The sequence below is a fragment of the Cariama cristata genome, unplaced genomic scaffold (genome assembly GCF_000690535.1).
Source record: "Cariama cristata isolate BGI_N322 unplaced genomic scaffold, ASM69053v1 scaffold3674, whole genome shotgun sequence".
NCBI lineage: Eukaryota > Metazoa > Chordata > Aves > Cariamiformes > Cariamidae > Cariama > Cariama cristata.
In genome coordinates, this window is record NW_009611137.1 from 33,305 (window position 1) to 53,571 (window position 20,267).

The 20,267-nt window shown below is 41.2% G+C and overlaps 1 protein-coding gene across 1 annotated transcript in view; it reads left to right on the forward strand.

The window, feature by feature from the left end:
• The window catches only part of SYTL5 (synaptotagmin-like 5), a 52,494-nt gene that overhangs the window by 4,643 nt on the left and 27,584 nt on the right, over positions 1 to 20,267 (forward strand). The window contains exons 2-5 of the mRNA XM_009698125.1: positions 4,569 to 4,784; positions 13,684 to 13,799; positions 15,214 to 15,346; positions 17,353 to 17,478. Of these exons, the coding sequence (XP_009696427.1) occupies positions 4,569 to 4,784; positions 13,684 to 13,799; positions 15,214 to 15,346; positions 17,353 to 17,478 (591 nt within the window). The remainder of the gene's footprint in view (positions 1 to 4,568; positions 4,785 to 13,683; positions 13,800 to 15,213; positions 15,347 to 17,352; positions 17,479 to 20,267) is intronic.

A 20,267-nucleotide genomic window follows, 5' to 3' on the forward strand; every position in this document is an offset into this window, starting at 1 on the left:
CTTTCATTGTCACCTTCATACTTGGATATTCCAGTTTTTATCATACAGATCTATTACATAAGCAAAATGCAAAAATCTGTGCTTATAAAATAAGAAACTGAAAAGTACTTCAGGTACTCAAATGGCTAGATTTTACAATGCAAGGAGAGCTCAACGGAAATTGGTAATAGCTCATCCTTTTGTGAACTGTCTATAATATTTACTGTTACTTTCCAAATATTGTGTCAGGCATTGGAGGGAATTTGATTGAATTTGGAGGAGATACTGAGATGGGGAAAGAGGGTTGCGGTCGGTTCGTAACGCTTTTTCTCTGCCACTCGTTCCTCCTCATGCTTTTCCCCTGTTCCAGCACAGGCCCTTTCCACGGGGGTATAGTCCTTCAGGAACAGACTGCTCCTGTGTGGGTTCCCCATGGGATGCAGTGCTTGGCAGGACCCTGCTCTAGCAGGAGCTCTCCATGGGCTTGCAGCTTCCTTCAGGGCATGCTCACCTGCTCTGGCGTGGGGTCCTCCACGAACTGCAGCATGGAGATCTGCTCCGGTGTGGTCCTCCGTGGGCTGCAGGGAGACCACCTGCTTCACCGTGGTCTTCTCTGTGGGCTGTAGGGGAATCTCTGCTCTGGCACCTGGAGCACCTTCTCTTCTTCCTTCTTCACTGACGTGGTGTCACATTTTCCTCACTCCTCTCTCTCTCAGCTGCTGTGCAGCATTTTCCCCCTTTCTTAAATATGTTGTCACAGAAGTGCGGCTGGTATTGCTGATGGGCTCAGCTTTGGCCAGCGTTGGGTCTGTTTTGGTGCCAGCTGGAACCAGCTCCGCCTGCAAAAGCACAGCCCCTGATTTCGTCTCGGAGGCCCCCCTTGAAGACCCCCAGCTGCCAAAACCTTGCCACGTAAACCCAGTACAGATGCACAGAGAGTTTTGTGCGGGGAAGCTGAGTAAGGCTGAATCTGTTAGTGTTTGCTTGTTGTACTTGGACATAAACCATAGCTGTCACCTCTGTACCAGTAAGTTAGACCAACTGTTTGAGTTGACCTGTGAGAAGTGAGTAGGAAGAGTGGAGTGGATGAAATGCTGAAGAGGCCACATGGAAGCAAGGAGAAGTCCCAGGTCTCCGGTTGGACCCTGTGTCCTTGTCTACTGTCAGCTCCCAGAGGGAAGGTAGAACAGAAATTTGTGGGTGCAGCTGAAGGTGGTGATCCAGGTGGCAAGTGCAAACTGGATCTGCTTCTTTTTCTTGGGTCTGCATTTTCCATGCTTGAAAGTCTCTTGACAGTGGTGTTCCCTGTTGCATCTCTGAGCACTGTTCGCTGGGTGGACCCAGCACGAAGGCAGGTGGATGGCTGCAGCAAGCTCCAGGAAGACAGACAGTAGATGAGAGGGACAGAAGCACCAAGTATTGGCCGGATTAAGAATTCCTGGTGAAGAAGGACACTCAGCTGTGATGGGGAGGGCTTTGGAGGTGAACCTGGAAAGTGATGCAGTACCTCTCAATGTGTGAGAGCACGATCCGATCTTAACAAATTTCCCTAAGATCGGTTGGTACTAAAAGTGGCTGTACTAAAATAAAAGGGCCATGTAGCACTGTACTTTGTCTCTGACAAATTCACACTGCTGAGAGGGTGTGCATCAAGCGTTTTGTGAACGTTGTTTGATATTTAGTGAAATATAAGTGACCATAACCTCAGTGGTAATTAGATGTCTTCACAAGCACCGAAAGCACTTGTTGTTCAAGTGGATAGATGTGGTATCTCTTTTAGAATAGTGTGATTGAGAGCGTTCTGCTAGCAGGGGGCGGGGGGTTGCCTTTAGTTCTCAGTCCAGAAGAAGCAGATAAATTGATTTTTTTTTTGCTATTTGAAGGCAAGCTTGTTTAGGAGGTAGATCCAAGGAGGGGGTGGCAAAAGTGGTGATCATCTGCCTTCCCTGTGCACCACGGCGATATTGCAGGGCAGTTGGCAGTTGCTGTAGTGCAAATCACCTATCTGCATTTGGAACTGGCTGATTGACAGAAGAAGAAAATGGACATGTACCTGTAACTAGGTGTATCTCTGCAGAAAGTAGGTAGATGTAAGATGCAATCAATAAACTGCAAGAACAGTTAGTGAAGTACCAAGAGAGCTCATGAAGCCTGGACAGACTTTTGAAGGCTATGACATGAGACCAAGGCTGTTTGGATTGAATGTGGGAGAAGGGTCCAAAGCAGAATGAAGAAATCACTTTTGGCTAGAGGCCAGCAGAGGAAAACCCTTGACGGGATTTGTAGTCGCTGCCTGGAGGGATTGGACATACCCTTTTTCAAAAGCTGTCAGAGGTTGAGCATCCACAGGCCAGGTGGCTGCAGAGCAGCTGTTGCTCATGGGATCCCAGTGGGAAGCAGAATGCTAGCCAACCTTTTAGCGAGGCGATGTATCCACAAATAACCTAATTCTGTCAGAGCTTCATCCCCAGTGGCCTAAGCAATGTTCCCGGCCTCCTTCACTGCACTGCAACCTGTAATCTTTTATGGGTTTTATCTTCCCGGTGTTTTTCTTCCTGACACCTTTTTATTGATCTTTAGGTGAAGCTGGTAGCAAGTTTTGGGTTTTTATTTTTAAAATCCTCCTTAAAGCATCTATGTGTATGCAGAGATTGTGATTTCAGTGAGCTGGAGTGCTTCATGACAGAAAGACCCTGGAGGCTCTTGGCTGATGGCAGTGCATGGAAGAGAGCGTAAGGAAGGGTGGGGTAATGGGGACACAGCAACACCCCGACATGTAAAACTGGAAGATCTTGGCAGCTGCTGAGCTGGGGCCCTGGGGAGGAGGTGTTCTGGGGTAGGGTGGAGTGCAGGAAGGGTTTGAAAGGATGGAGGAGCTTAAGATAAGGAGGGATTTGGGGGGGTGATCAGGAAAGAGCCTGGAGAGAGCAGGGGACCTGTAAGTTATTTATTGAAAAGGCTGAGATGGATGAGAAGAGGAGCCCTGGGAGTTGAGTGGATGGAGCTTCAGCTGAGAAGTGTGGAGAGGACATAACAATTTTGACCACGTACAGGACTCTGTTAGCAATTGAGGCCTGTGATTATCCCCGCTATTCAGCAATTGTGAGACTACATCTGGAATACAGTTGCAGTTTGGGGCTCCCCAGAACAGGAGGGGCATTGACATATTGGAGCATGTTCAATGGAGGGCCATCAAGATGGTTTGATAAATGGAGCACATGACATAGAAGGAGAGGCCAGGGAAAGTGAGTTTGCTTAGCCTTCAGAAGAGAAGGTAAAGGAAAGACGTGATTGCTGTCTTCAAGGCCTTAGTGTGGCGGTATAGAAAAAGTGGAGGCAGGCTTCTTTGCGGAGGTACACAGTGAAAGGAGAAGAGGCAATGGGAACAAGTTGGAATGTGGGAGATTCTGGTTAGATATTAGGAAGGCTTTTTTTTTTTTTGATAAAAACATAAAGTTAGTCAGATTCTGGAACAGGTGTCATTAGATATTGTAGACTCTTTGCTTTCTTTACTTGGAGTTACTTTGTTACTCAGGATTCAGTTGGACAAAGCCTTGATCAACCCAGTCTGGTTGACCCTGCTTTGGCTGAGAGTTTAGACTAGGTGACCTCCAAATTCCCTTCTAACCTAGGTGCTTCTGTGGGCTGGGGTGGGAGGGGTAAGAGCTAGAGGCTGTGGCATGGGAGGCAAAGCTCTGGAGCTGAGGTCAGGAATCGAAGTACCAAGAGCTATTAGCGAGAGGTTTGCGTTATGATGGGTCCTGCTTGGGTCCTTGGTTTGGGAAGACAGGCATAGAAAACTGCCTCTCCTGTCATCCTTCCTGACTCCTTCTCTTCAAATTCCTTGTTTTGCTGTTGGAAATACAGTAGTTACATCTCACTTGTGGTTATTTTCTTGTTAAGGACCCAATTCGTGCACCATTGAAATTGCAGCCTTAAAAATTAGGTCTTAAATGGAAATATCTTTATCCTGCAGAGTCAGTGGCAGAACTGGTAGTCTGTAAGTCACATTATTTAAACTGACATTCTCCTCTTTTTTTTTTTTTTTTTTTTTAAATTGTGGCATCACAGCATAACACCACTGCCTATTTAGATGTTTTGGTTTGGGATTTTTTTTTTTAGGCTTTCAGTAACTGATGCAGAATTGCATATGCGTTCCTAGCTAACTCTACACTGGCATAGTACTAAATGCGCGCTAATTACAGGACAGATTTTCTTCTTTTCCTTCTGCGGATGCACAGCGTAGTCCCAATTTTGAGCTGCCATCAAGCTGGGCTCAGCATGACTTGAATTGTTGATGAGAGACAAGCAAAGATGGTTTACCAGTTGTCCAGAACTGCTCAGCTGTCTGCAGTTACTTGTGCTGGTCTGCCACAAGATTTTCCTCTTGACTGCATGTCTGCGAGGTGGATGATAGATTTATTTTTCTTTGGCATATGTGTGTCAAAAAATACAGCAAATATATAAAAAAAAATTGCATTGTACTTATTTGTGTTTTGTAGTTTTTCGCGCTAAATCTTAATCTATTAAAACCTTCTTACAGATCATTGAGTTGTATCTCCAAATTAAAAGTTTTTATTTTCTCCTAGGAAATTGAAAAATGAACTTCTGGAAGTGAGAAGAAAAGGTGGAAACCGTCATTGTCAACAGGATAATAGCAGGGTCTGTGTTCGCTGTCAGAAAAGCCTGGGCTTAATCTTTGACAGAGGAGACCTGTGCCAAACCTGCAAACTTCGAGTTTGCAACAAGTGTCGTGTCGTGGGAGCTGATGGGCAGTGGAAGTGCTCGGTGTGTGCCAAGATTGCGTAAGTTGTGCAACTTTCATAAATATGTTTAGAGCCTACCACTGAATAAGTAATTTTGTGCTGGTGTTACTGTTTTACATCCCCTCAGTACAAAAGCATATGCATAACAAGTACACAAGGGAAAAGGCTGATCTGGTGGTGTTATTTGCTGTACTATTTTGCAGTATCTTTTTTTTTTTTTTTTTTTTTCCCCCGAGTTCCAGGCCTGTTTCAACTAGCTTGCTTTCTAAAGAAAGCTACAAACATCACAGGTACTCAGTTGTTGGTGGGAAGTACTCTGAAATCAAAGACAGAAAATGAGTTACAACCCAATGACAATCTATTCACATTATGGAGACATAAATGTAGGAATCAAGTAATTCAAAATTAACAAAACCCAGTGAAGAACAGATGAGGTCTGTATGTTCTGACTGAAGTGGTAGGTGGATTTGTAAGGAAAGATGTAAAAATTGTGAGTCCGAGCACTTCAAGCCATGTCTCTGTCCTTGTCTTTTTCTGTGCTTGTAGTAACTCAACACCCCCTCGTGAAGGGAGAGGGCTGTATTTATAATGTCTGTATTAGAGTGTTCTAAAGTAGGTTGTGCCATGGTGTGCCATGCCGAAAGGTGGTAGATTAATCTTCACTTTTCTCGCTGTTGGAACATTGAGCATGGGGAATGGAGGATAAGGGTAGCAGATCACAGTGCTGAGAAGCAGAGAATCGGTATTATAACACAGGATATCAACTGAATAAACCAAAAAAGATGTTATTTGTTCAAAGATATTTACTTCGTATATGCTTGGAAGAATAATTCACTTGACTGGTATCGTAACGTGGGATTTTGTAGCTTGACTCAGTGTGATAACCACAAAGGAAAGGAGAAATGTATTGGGCAATAAAACTCAGCTATGTATCCTGGTGTAAGAACTGGATGCTATAAGAAAAAGACGTGATAAAATAATCATGTTAAAGGGGGAAAGAATCAGAGTGATTTCAGATGGATTTTCTTTTTTTACAGACCATCAAACTAATAAAATCAGGAAAAGAAGACTTTTTGTAAATTGTATCAGAGTGAACTGAAATTGCTAGTTACGTCAGACTTTGGCTACCTAGGCAGTTAGCGAAAACTTAATACAGCAGGACATGGAGGTTAGGGTTTGTGTCTTCTAACCTTAGTTTTACAAGTTTAATGTCTGCTTTTAGCTAGACACCTTAACTTCCTCTGCAGCCAGTGGGGATGCCTCCAGAGGACAATGTCTCATCTATTCTTAAGATAAAACATGTTCAAGTGCTTGATTTTGAGAAATGATGTTAAATTGGTAGGGGCCTGGCTGAGCTCCTTGTAGTTTGCTTCAGCCAGTTCCTGAGGCGAACTCAGTGCTGTCCTTTCAGAAATGATGGGGCGCAGGTGAGATGACAGAGTGGAGAATGGCAAACACAGTACTACTCTTTAAAAATGAAGAAGGGAAGAACAAGGGATTTGTTGGTCAAGTTACCTTTGATTTCTCTAAAAATACTGAAACGAATGATTGCTGTGCTGTTTGAAAGCCGAGAGAAGATGACAGGACGATGAGTAAGAGCTGGCTCAAGAACAAATAATGTCAAAACCAATATAATTTCCTCCTTTGATAGGGTGACAGACCTCATGAATAGACGAGGATCTGTTGGTGTCTAATAACTTGACTTGAGTGAACCTTTTGGTACTTTCTGTCGTGCTGTTCTGATAAGTTGATAAACAAGGAGAGCTATGCCCTGGAATAAATCCTGTCAGTGTGATTGCAGACCTGCCTGCAAAATTATAAAGCTCCATTCTCAGAGTAGTTATTGGACATTTCACTGTCAAAAAAACCCCAACAACAACAACAAACACCACTGCCCTCCCAGCCCCCCCAAAAACCCCCAAAACCCCCACAACAAACCAAAAAAACCCAACCAAACAACAAACAACCAAACTGACCCAGTGGTATAGAGCAGAATCTTTCCTGGCTTTTTACTGGTGTTTTAGTTAAGGACTTCGACGATGCAGCAGATGAATATGCAGGTGACATAAAACTGAGATGTGCTGCAGGCATACTGAAGGACACAATTAGGATTCAAAGTGATGCTTGCAATTTAGAGAAGTGGTTTGAAAAAAAAAAAAAAAAGCAAGTGGTGGATCCCTACGGGCATGTGGATTGGGAAAAACACAGCTGCAGAAACATAGAATGAGGATAAAAACAGCTTATGCAGGTGTTCCTTAGGAAAGGATCTGGGTATTGTACTGAATGAAAAGCTGAAAATGAAGCAACAGTGTTTTCTGCTGTAGAAAAGTCCAGCATCACGCAGGGATGTACAAGCGGAATTATGGCTGGTAAAATACATGATGCAATCTTGTTTTATGTAAAGTAGCTGCCCAGTTTTGCGTAGGGCGCTTCATGTTGACCAACTGGAGAAAGCAGCAGAAAATGAAGATCGCAAGCCTAGCGCACAGTCTGTCCAGAGAAATGGAAGGAGTCAGAAGCGTTTGGCCTAGGCAAGAGAAAACTGAAAATAACTGAGTTTTAAATCTACAAAAGGCAGCTGCATGGAGGAGGCATAGAGGCTGTTCGATGTACTCACTTTGGATAAGAAGAGTGATGTGATACTTAAATTGCAGTGAAAGGATTTAGGTTAGGTGGAATGAATATTGATGTAACTTGGAGAGGTTGCAGAATCTCGTTTTAAAAACAGGTTGGATGAACCTCTCTCAGGAATGACGACATCGGTAAAGATGGTCCTGTTTGGGGGCCGAAAGATGGATGTGGTAACTTCTTAAAACATTTGCCGCTTCTGCTGCTTGTGATTGCGCTGCAATTCTGTATGCCAAGCAGTGGTCTCAGCAATCATCTTGAAAATTCATTCAGGTTGAAGCCTGCCTTTAAGTTTTTACAAACCGTGATGTAATTTGCTTGCAAAATGCTAAACTTTGCAAGTGCTGAAGTTTTGTTGGTGTTGGGTATCTTTATTAAATTGAAATTTCTCTCTCCTTTCTTTTTGTTCATATGCAGTGTTTTTGCAAGACTATAGTGACAGTTAGTGACCTGTAAAATGCCTTTTACACTGCTGGGAGTACGCAGAGAGATTATCTTCTGTGTGGGCAGTGTAGAGATGAAAGTTTGAGAGGTATTTCAGTTAAATCATTGCGGATAGTTCTAGTTTAAATTCTTTCGGTTCCGCTTTCCTCTCACTTAAGCAAGAAATGCAGGGAAAATCAGGGTTTTTTTAGACTTTTGGATTACATTTGAAGGAGGAGCCGATTAAGTTAATGACTTTAATTCCTGTTTCCCTCTGCCATGAGAGTTATTACCAGCTAGAATATAAAGTTGCAAGATAAAGCATTTAAAGGTCAAGAAGGGTTAGAGTTAAGTCTTCTGCCACATTCTTAGTGCTGCAGTTACTGAGGGCAGAGGACAAGATAGTCTTTATTTATGTGACTGTGTGTTTGATGGTCACCTTGTTGTAGTATTTAATAAGGTAAATTGAGCCTGTATGTGGCGATGCATTTGATGAAAGAGGAACCTTTCTGCTCCATTCCCTGCGTACAAGGTACCGAGGTCAGCAGGAGCTTTCAAACATAGGTGCTAAAAGAGAAACTTTCCATTAAAGTCACTTTTTACCCTGCATCTTCTAAAAATGTGATCAGTTTGTGTTTTAAATTTGGCATCTAAAATGATCAATAGGTTGAGGGAAATCAAGTTCTTCAAGCAGTCTGCTGACAAGCTGATTTTACATCTTGATGCCGTCGGTATTTCTCATTATGAATATGTCTAGATATCTCAGAACAATGCCTTTATTTTGATTGCGTTCTTCAGCAAGTTAAAATGCCTAGGTGGCCCAAGTTATTACAGATGAACAAAGCAGTAATGGGAAATTTATATTCATCTTTGAAATAATTATGTTGTCTTGAAGTGTCATGAAAATTCATTGGTATCTTAGTAACATCTATTCCCATTAGGAGCCTAAATATAGAGGCATTTCAAATGTTTTAATATGCAACTGCTTTTCAGGTTTCTTATAATTTCATTTTAGTAACTTCTAAGCAAGTTTGCCTTCTCTTAATAGGGTCAAAAAATTCTATTTAATAACATCACGACATGTTAAAAATTACTCTGGAATTAATTTGTTATGGAAAAGAGTCTGTGGAATTGAATACGTACCAAGATGAGTGCGTATGTCTCAGTATGTTCAGGTATAGACTGCATTTTATCCAGCCTTTGGTCTTGCCATCTTTTTCCAAATTTTACTCCCAAGAAGGAAGTAAAATAACTTGAGGAACAGGAGATGGAAAGGAAGCTAGACTAAATCTCTCTCCTTTACTGTGGATGTGGGTTAGGCTGGATGGTCAAATGGATAGTGAAACTGTTTTACCAATTTGAGTTTTTTTCCCAAAAGAAATGGTTAAAACTAACAATTGCAGCTTTCCATCTTAAATTTAATTTAATAATTGGGCACTTAACCATGAAGTGTTTGGCAAAAATGAGAGTGGAAAATAAGAAGCTGAGTTTTTGGCAGGGATAGGCTACAGATTATGTTCCGTTTTTAAACTGAGCAACACGTTAGTGAAGTTAATCTGTTTAGTAGGAGATCATAGAGGGAGGAGAAGCATGGAATCGTAACGTACTCTCTCTCACATGATGATGTAAGTGGATCAGTAATTAATGTATAAGGTCTTTAGCAGATATCCAAAGTATTTAGTACTAAACATAGCCGCTTGAACGTGATTTTTCTTCAAAATTTCCCTAGCCGTTTTGAGTATAGGAAAGAGCAATCATGTAAAAATTGCTGCTATTACAATTTATAACACTGATTTCCTTCTTTCTAAAGCTGCTGACTTCAGCATCTGTTGCACACCTTGGAAGGCCAGTCTAAACACTGTTTTGATAGAACACACACGTATTTTTTAATTTGTACCCTACGTGCTGACTGAGAAAGGGAAGTAAAGTAAATGCATGTGCATGCCCTGATTTACAGGCAGTACGGGCCTTGGACCCATTTTAAAAACAAGAAAAACCAAACCTGCAAGCACTGATTTAACGTACTCTTGAGTTAAACGCCCTTGTTTCTTTTCTCACTGAAACATTTTGATAGGAAGGGTAGAAATAGAAGAAATGTGCTATCTCAGTAGGAAAGACAGTCTTCCTTTGTCATAATTATAAATGCATGAAAATAAGACTGTTTAGGTCTCGCTCTTCGATTTTTGATTCAGAATGTCAAATGCAATTATGAAACTCAAACTTCAAGTCAGAGACTTAGGCAATCATTTAATCTGAATTCATTTCTATTTATGTGCAGAACAAAAATTGTTGTAATAGGTACTTCTGACGTGTGTGAATTATTAAGATAAGACAAACACTAGTCTTCCTGTGAATTGTTCAGTATACACGAAAAACATATCCAATATTAGTGCACTAGAAATTCAAAGCTGTGAAGCTTAGGGGTTTTCCACTTATTTCATTAGAATGTGATATTTTTGTAGAGGTGATCTGTTGGGTAAGGACATTTTTGCAAAAGAGGACTGCCAGATGAAGTCAGGATCCCAAGATTGACAGTAACACTGATAATAAGGATGAAGGTCTGAAGTGAAGGTTGAGGTCTCTAGCCTTGTTTCATGTGACGCTCGCAATGGCTGGCTATTGATGGCTGTTGTTTTTTCAGGACTGGCTAGAGAGGTGAAGCACTTGACTAAAACAAGGCAATATCCCCTTTATTTGCTGTGTTTCGTGCCTCAGTTGAGGGAGTTGTCTGTGGTTTACCTCAAATCTAGTTCTCTTGAAGTCCGAGCAGAATGGGGGTGGGTGTCCCCAAAGTAGCCCAGCCAAGGAGTTGGCACCTCAGTTTAAAATGTGGATCTTATACCGCCCGATGAAGAAGATGGCCAATTCAGTTTACCATCATAGGCTGAACCAGCAGATGGTTCATCTCCATCGGTGTAGCAGCTGTCATGTTCCCTTGCCCACTCAGGCCTGCAAAAGGGATTGTTCACACCCTCCTCTTTCTTTGGGGTCCGCTTTGTGTTGGTCAGCGCACGCAGCAATGACCTCGAACTTCCTTGGCTAAGCAAGAGGGCACCAATTATGGAATTAGGGACTATTTCATGGTGGCAGGTTACAGCCTGCAGAGAGAGATTAGTAAGAGAAGTAAATTGCTGATTTATCCTTTGCCAGAAGATACGGAGATTGACAGTTGTTGCCCAAATAGACTAACCTAGCTCTTCCCTGCACAGATTTATGCAGCTGCAAGGAAGAGAAGTATGGGGTCAGTAGTTATAACTACAAGGGGACGGCAAGAGGGGGAGAACGTCCTTCTCCACAGTACTCCATCCTTGCTCCCAGCCAGGTGCCAGCCCTTCCCATCTTGCAGGCTGCTTTGGTCCCAGAGGGAGAAGCAGGAGAGGTTCAGATGGCATGGAATGGAGTGCGGACAGAAAGAGGAAGACTGCTGGTGAGCTCTAAGGGTGTGGGTGACCCATACCACAGTGGAGTGGAGAGGGAGAGGAAAACCCTTTCCCAGGGATGGATGCTGGGGGGAAGACCTCCTCCCTCCACCAACAGAACCCTCGCTGATCCTTCCTTGCACAACCCAGCAGCCCTCCATCCATCCTTCCCAGCCTCCTCCCTCAGCCTCCCCAACCATCCTTCCCTCAGCTGCAGCTCCTTCGATCTCTCCAGTCCCCAGGAGTCTCCTTGAGCCCTTGATCCTGCTACTGTAAGGCTGAATCTCCCCATCAAATTCTAAGACTAATATATGGTAAAACAGGCACACATGCTGATCTCAGCCACTGTTTCCCTCCAGGCTGAAGTCCCCTGGGCACTCGTGATGCAGGAGGCACCAGAGAGATTTTCTTTCCCGTATCACTGTTCATGTCTGGCCAGAAAACGTAGGAGATGGCTCTCTGGGGACCTTGTGGCAAAGGGCTGCCCCACCATCAACCACAGCAGCCCGGGCAGGTGGCACAATTCAGGGTTGGGGGTGGAAATAATGACAAGTTTTTGCTTGTAAAAGCCTGTAGCTGTATGTGGGGCAGCCTCCCACCCTGCTGAAACCCCGGCCGCGGTGACACCTTCTCCTTCAGATTGTCCTGAGCTTGGAGAAGGGTGAAGGTGCTTGTCTGGATAAGGGGGTGTCCTGTCTGACCTTGACCAGGTTAAGTGTTACTGGTAAGATATTATGGATGAATAAAATCTCTGTCCAAGGGGAAAACTGCACTTGTGGCATTTTGTTGTCAAACCTGGGAGTAACTGAGGGGAAAAAAAAAAAATAAGGAACCGTGTAGTTCATACTGCAATGTGCTATGTCATTTGTATTGCAATGGAATATGATGGCGTAGTCAAAGATCTGAAAGGTTTATGGTTTGATATAAATTGTTAAGCTTGCTGTAAATCTTGGTATAAAGATAACTGCACAGAGAAGTGCGTGCTGTAAATGAATTGTGAAAATACACATTCAGGGAAAAACTGTTTTTCATGTTAGCCAGACCGTGCATGGTTTCTAATCCAATCAATACTTTCCAGTGTTTGTGTCTAACAAAAGTAATCTAAAAATTCTGAGTGGAAATGTAGAGATTTTATTTAATGCCTTGCAGAATGACTGACTGATTGTGGTGATGAATTACAGGGGCTTTTGTCACTAGGAGTCTGCAACCACAAAATAAGGCAATAATCTTCTATTTCTATGCTTGTGGGCATGTTTTGGATTTTGTTTTTTTAAAAATTTTTTTAATGACTCATGCAAAGGTGCATGATTCATTAATAGGTTAGAAAGAGCTGATGATGTTAGGGTCTTTTTACCAATGGCAGGATCCTGTTCTGTAATTTTTAGTATTTTCCCAAGTAAGACTCTCCACTCAGGCATGACTCAAAAGTAATTTAATAGCTAAGATATTGATCAGTGCTCTAAATCCATCTGTAGCAGTTTTCATGCCCAAGAGACTAGATGATTTCTTTTCTGGTATAGATTTGAAAATAAGTTTTCTTATTGACCATAAAGTAAGCAGGAACATGTCTGGAGCTAAATCAGTTTTTAATGTTGTGGGTTGCTGTGTTTTGGGGTTTTTTTTAGTTTGTTTATTTGCTTTTTATTTGAGTATTCATGATTAGTAGCTTTTTGCTACCAACTGTGTGTAGTGAGGCAGTAGAAATTGTGATGTTTTAACATAATGAAACTAATTCAGGAAAAGGCTAAAAATCAGCATAAAAGTATACCTATAGAAGACAGCAATGCCAGTACAGGATTTCTTTCTTGCTAGTATAGGTAAGAGAATTTGAAACCAGAAAAAGCAGCGTTTTCCAGAACAGTAGCAAAGACAGAAGTTCATTGCTCTGAACCTCCGACACACAGGTAATTCCTCCGACACGACGGCACTGTCGTGTGAAGACACTACACATAATGACAGCATACGAAATGTAGAGATTAAAAATATACCTAGGCTCACAGCAACCTGTATATAACCAGGTTGGGGCCATGAACTGCTGACTCGGCTGGCAGGAGCTTTTCTCCCTTCACCCACTGTTGTGTTTTCTACATCTCTTGTCGTTTTGGAGATGATGAAAACTGTGAGGTTGAGTAGTTCACTGTCCAAAGGACTAGGGAGATAGTATGGTACGTGTTTTCTATGGAAATCTGGTAAAAGTGGTTGAAACACTTTTTTGCCAAGTAAATTTCCATCTGCTGAAAATTATTTTTCATTCACAAAAGCAAGACGGTATTATTTTTCTGCTGCATGTCCTACTATCCCAGGCTTTGCAATCGATCTTTTTACTCTTTATTTTGAACTGTGCAAATGTTGCCCAGAGTTTGTGAGCATGATACTTGAATGATGACTTGAGGGTTTAAGCAGCAGCTTTGGTTGGCCGAGTTTGTTAATGTGCACGTGTCTCTGGATTTTTTCATTTTCCCATATAGTCAGCTACGGATAGTGACAGGAGAATGGTTTTTTGAAGAGAGAGCAAAGCGCTTCAAACAATCAAATCTCCTTGGAACTGATGTTGTCAGACAGTCTATCCTACGGAAATTCCCAGGTAGGGACCGCAAGAGAGAGATTTGCTTGTGCTTAATACATTCAAACCTTCTTTCCAGAGTGTTTGACTTGAATTCTTCGCTGTTGAAGGTGTAAGTATAATCAGTATTTTAATCTTCATTTCGTATTTGGGTATTACTATGCTGTGATTTGTGAATGATTAATATATAGGGAAGGTAAGGTATAGATGAATGAAGAAGTATCTCTGTGGAGATAGAGAGCTGCTTCAAATCGCGCTCTCCGAACAAGTGAGCAATATTATTCAGCTGCAAGGCCAGAAGCAGGGGCTCTAAAAGTTCATTCTTGGTTCCTGCCAGGAAGTTTGGCTGTATGCAGAGGTCTAAACCCAGCCTTTTTTTTCTTTTTTTTTTTCCTTTGGCTCTCTTATTTGTGATGGAGGTGTGTTTAAAAAAAAAAAAAAAAAAATTAAAAAAGTCCATTTTTCTTTTTCAACTTTGACTGAGAAAGATAAATGTTAGGTCCTGTGCTATATGCTGGAGCATGGGCTACATCCAGACTACTTGGTACTTCTCAGTTCTCACTTGACTTTCATTTTGCCCGCATATCTCCAATAAATTGCACCTGCACTTTTAGGTACAGTGAACAGTCTGGCTGTCTTGACCAAGCACAGCAAGCGTACCAGGTCTGTGAGCTGCCGTGCTACCTTGCGTGGTACCACTGGTCTGAGAAAGAGAAGTTTGTCCTGAATGCTGATGTTTCTATCTTAAGTGCTTCACTTTGCACACAGAAGCTGTTATTTAGGTCGTCTGTTTTCAGATGTAGCATTTATCACGGTCAGTAGGAAGGCGATGGGTATGGGCAGTTTGTAGGGAGAGGTTTACTGCCACTGGAAAAATGCCTGGTGCACACATACTGCTTGGCAAACTGCTGATCTTCCCAATGTTGCTGTGCTTCAGAAGCTGTCAAACTAGCAAGTATTTAACATTCTTTGGGTTTTGATGTTATGCAGTCCGTTAAATTGGGTATTTTGTGATTTGTTACTTTGATAGATACATTAAAAAATGTATTTAAGCCATTTTTCCCACACCTTGCTCCTAGTTGAACAAACATTTTAATTCGGAAAACATTCTTTCATTTAACACAGAAAATACTGTACTCTGCAAAACTATATTTCAGGTCCTTTGGTTATTAAATATTGTCAGTGATAAATTCAGAAGGATAGTTCAAGACAAGTTGATAATGAGAAACATTTCAGGCTACTTAAAGTTTTATTTTCTTTTATTAAAAGGAAAAGCCAAAGAACCCCCCAAGGTGTTTTTTTTTCCATGATATTTATCATATGGTTTTATTTAATACTGAAAAATGGAAAATCTATTTTTGTAGGTTATTTGATACGTGCTGCCTTTTTTTGTGCAAACATTCACTTTTTTTTTTTCTTTCTCCCTCCACTGAAGATACGGTTTCCAGTAAGGATGAAGGAAGAACATTTAAAGATCAACCTCAAGAGAATGAAGAAAAAAGGCCAGATGTATCAGTCCCCTCCACAAATGGGCATAAGTCAGTCTTCAGCAGACCTAGAAAGATCGGGTAAAGCCTTTTCTTTTGGAAACTGATAAATCGGTAACAGCTGTATATGGTTGGATGGATTTTCTTTTGAGTTTCTCCAGCATTCTGCATCAGCCTCAAACTTCCCAGGGTTAGAAACAGCCTTCATTTAAGAGCGTACTTACTATAATTAGACTGCTGTTTCCTAGGAAATGCACCAGTAATTACTCTTCAGCTATAAAGGTAGCAGAAAAAAAGGCAATTTTACTCCTGTTTTTTTCTTGTTTATACTCAGAAGTAACAGAGTGTCCCTAAAGGCAGGTTTGCTGAAGAAGCGAATGCAAAAAATAGTATTTGGAGGGCCTGGTTTTTATGTATACTGATCGGTTCTGCTCACAAGTCAAGTTTTCCTTTAGCTCCTAGCTGTGCAAATGCAGTCTAACAGTCAAGCGGTGCCCCTGTTCGATCGGTTCTGCTCACAAGTCAAGCTTTCCTTTAGCTCCTAGCTGTGCAAAAGCAGTCTAACAGTCAAGCGGTGCCCCTGTTTTGTGTGCGTGACAGGGAATAAACAGAAATGTTGCTGGTCATCCTGCAGTCTCAGTGCTGGTGTAACCCCAGTTTGGCTATGCCCTTAGAGGAGCTTACTCTCAGGGGACATGGACAGGTGCATTGAATATACGTACGGCTGCACGAGTGGTGGTGTCTGGACATAAGTTGAGGCTATTGGGTGAACGGGAAGAAAAATTGGATGAACATTGATATCATGGCTGGAGCTCCGTGGGCTGGTAGTTGGGAAACTTCATCTCTGTTGGAAAAAAGAACACATTTTACTATGGATCCTAACTATAGGGTAGGTAGATAGTTTTCTGCAGCTTTTTTACTTCTGAGGAGAGCCAAGTATGGAATTTCTTGTTCCAGTGACCCCAGAAATGAACATGAGGGATTTATCTCTCTTTAATATTGGGAAAAAGATTATCAGAATGCCTCTGGCTTCCCCAATTAAGGTGAAGAACGAACCAGCTTAGGGAATCTACTATCATAGGACCTAGATCTTGCTCTAAATCATGCTAATTGCTAGCTATCGTAAGAGTGCATTAATGTTTACTTTTCTAATCCTCTTTTCATTTAAATCCTTTGTACAAATCTATTAGTCATATTCCCCTATGAGAAACAGTTATTTTTTATAATTGACTGTTGTGCAGGTTAGTGGTATTCAGCCTTTTTCAGTTTATGGCCTGACATGTTTTCTGGTGGTGACATTCCCCATAAAGGAAATTTAATCCTACAGAAATTAAGCTTGCTTTTCCTGGCTCATTTTGTGGCCTCTCTTAGAAGTACTTCATTATTTCTCCTCTTCCTTCCTTCCTCCTTCTTTTTCCCTCAGGTTCCACATTCATATATCTCATGAGTGGATTTGTTTTAGCAAAGCCGTTTTGCGGTCAACTCCTACAGACACTTAGTGTCATGGAATAACTGAACAGTCGATTGTTGTTTGTAAGCCTATGAAGAGTACTATTACTTTTCAAAACTTCATTTCTTTCATTTCTGTCTTATTAGGCCACATGTTGCAGGGTAAGGGGGTGATGTTATGTTTTCAGAAAATAGCATGTTTGGGACATTGATGCATATAATTGTAGCAAATGCAAAGAAATCTTTAAGAGAAAATAAATACAGTGTAATTTGCTAGGGGGAAATACACATACTAAGTCAAAAATACTTTGTATAAACTATAAAAAATAAAATGGGAATTTTCACAGAAGGCACTTCTGGTTCAAAGATTGAAGTGGCCATGGTGAGTAGGAGGGATGTTTAAAAGTTTTGTGTCTTAAAAAGCCCTTTGTAGCAAATATGATGGGCTTTTTTGTTCATAGAAATAAGTTTAATAACCAGATTTGGTGCTCCATTGACTCTTATATCCAGAGTTGTCCGTAGGTCAGACAGATGAAACCTAAAATGTGTGCACAAATCACAGTATTTCAGTCGGGCTGCTGTTTTCCTGGGAAAAACCTTACAGCTTTTTAAAATCTTTTATTCCCTGTTTTCATCAGGAAAATAATTAGGGCAGTTACCAAAGGAGAAATTACAAATGCAAAAGAAGGAGGTGAAAGGAACAGAGGCTCCGAAGCTGAAACCCAAAGTCTGCGCAGTGGCAAGTCAACGCCTTGCTCTGAGAGGTGAGCGGCAGCAATCTGGTACAGCTCGTGCCGGGACTGAGCTAGGGCTGTGTGCCAGTCCTCCGTGTTCTGTTGTGTCTTTGAATGCTCAGCATTAGTACTATCTGAGAAGCAGAGCTTACGTTAACAAAAAAAAAACAAAACCAAAAAACAACACAACCAAAAAAAAACCCAAAAACAAACAAAAAACCCCACAAAAAAAACCCAAACCAAAACAAAAAGAAACAAACAAAAAAAAATCCCAAACACCTAAAACCCCACAAAATTATCTCCATCCATCTTCCTTTTCTCCCCTTGTGTTTGGCTGGTGATTGCATTCAGTACGTTGCTTTTCTGTTTTCTGGCTTTTAATTGATGAGCTGTGTTCACGTTACGGAACTGAGGCCCTTTGTTCCAGAGTTTTTCTTCGGTAATGACATGTTAATTGATTATAATTTATTTTTTCTTCTTCAAAGGCTCTGTTTGCCCTTTTCTTTCTGTGATTATTGTCCCAGTTATTTCTAACAGAATTCCATTTATCATTCTCCTGGTCTTAAGAGATCTCTGTTACTGCCTCTGATGGCATTATAAAATGCCAGATGCAACATTCCTGTCATGTCCCACCTCCCAAATGAAGCCAAAAAATAGCTCACATTTTTCTTGTTCAGTTGGATAGTCTATACTGGATGTAGACTCACATTCTTTACTCAAGTGCACACACCTAGAAACTTTACAATCTGGACTGAAAAATAACAATAATTTGCAGTAATGTCCAATAGAAATTTCTAGCTCTAAAACAGCGTTCCTGGGAGACTCCAGATAGGTGTACAGGAACGCGGGGTATCGGGTAAAAAGAATCTTGACGTTTAATTCACCCCCAGATGAGCCTTCTCGTTTAAGCAAGAACTTGCTTCCTTTTATCAGCTACAATTCAAAAACCCAATTGCTGGATGTTCTGCAGCATGCCCGGAGTTGATGGTGACAGTCTTCTTGAGAGTTGATAATTTGATTCCCACCTCCCCCCGATGCTGCAGCAACTACTAGCCAAATCAGCTTTAAAGCTAGTTTTCTTCTTTAATCCATACATTAAGTTTGTTTGGTTTTTTTCCGCTAAGCTAATTAGGTGTTTTTTATCTAACCAGATTCATACCTGACTTTTATGAGACCAGAAGTAGTATTTTTGCTGGTTTTCTGGATTTGTTTTGCTTTTCATTGAATAGAGATGAGAAGAGCGAAGGATCTGAGAGAGAACAACTATTGGGAATCTGGTGTCTGTGCTGCTTAACACTAAGATTATGCAATATTAAGTAACTTTCTCTAGGAGTTTACCAGAATAACAACAAAGAAATACTTGTGAGAGACCTGTGCAGCTGTTTTGATTTGTCAGACTGCAAGAAAGTTACCATGCAGTCAAACCATAAATGAAGCAAAATAGTTTTGTTTGGAGTGGTAAAATTCAGCACCTGATAAGCTCTGTGTACAGACTTAGAAGGATAAGTAGAGTGAATTAGTCTATAAAAGTAGCCTTTATGTTTGATTGCCTTGACTTTCATGTAAAACATCAATTTCTAGCTTCCACCCAGAGCCAGGGTGTGGGACTTATTAAATTGGGGGTGTTGAGTCGTTATGGGAACTTGCTTCTCTGCCTGCCATCTCATCTCCACCTGGCTGAGTCAGTGTCCTGCGTCAAAGTACATAGTAACCCAGCTGTGTTGCCAGGAGATGCTTTTGGTAGGGGCGCTGAATTATTTTACTGTCTGTGGAAGATATGACACTTTCTAAATGTTAGTTTGTGGAAGGATTGAGGGGCAGGTTATCTTTCTTAGTAGGGGGATGAAAATTCCTGTCTTGTACATGCACAGTTAAATACTTAATTAGATATCTGAGGATGCTTGCTTGAGTTCATCTATTGCTAATTTATAGAATTGACCATTAATTATTAAAAATATCAGCAAAGCTTCCCAGGCTACCCTCATAACTGTTTTCACTTTCAAGTTAAAAGCATATAACAACATCTTGTGACACTACCTGTCCTAGATTTTCCTGCGTATTTCTGATTTTTTGTAATTGCCCTCATCTTTTTAGCTGCATTGCCAAAACTGGTAATATTTCATTTACCAGCAGGGAAACTGGGAGAGAATTTTTATTCTTTCTAAACATTTCTATTTAAGAGAAGATGTACTGAGCTGGGAACGGGGAATCCCAGGCCATGAGTTCATCTCTTCAACTGGTTTATTTCTACTCCAGTAAAAATTTTTACGGATTTTGTAGCTGAATGAACTGGGAGGCTGCATCAGGATACATCTAGAAGAAATAGTATAGGAATTTTAGGCTCATCTACACAGGCACACTACCCCATCATACTGAGGTCTTGTGTACCAGAAATGCCTGGCATAGTCACCTTATAACAACATTTTCCTTTTGTTGTCTGCTTAATATGTGTATAAAATGTTGAATCTCTCTCTAATAGCAGACTGAAATAAGGGCAAAGTACAGGAGAGGTCTGTTTAGCAGATTTGATGTGCAAGTGCTCGGTCTGACTGATGACTCCTGCAGAACCCCTTGTAACACGTTTTCACATTTTTTTTAATCCCAGCCCACTATTAATTCTGGACCCTTCTCTTGATTAACATTAGTTTACCCAATATGGGAAAAAAAAAATCTACAACAGTTTTTGTAACAGAAAGTCACAACAATCCATCAAACGTGGTGTAACATGCAATAAAACACAGGTTTTCAACATTTTGGCTACTTTCCATGCACTGGCAAGTTTGGGAATTAAAGTGCGTGCATCCAAGTCCAACAGCTTT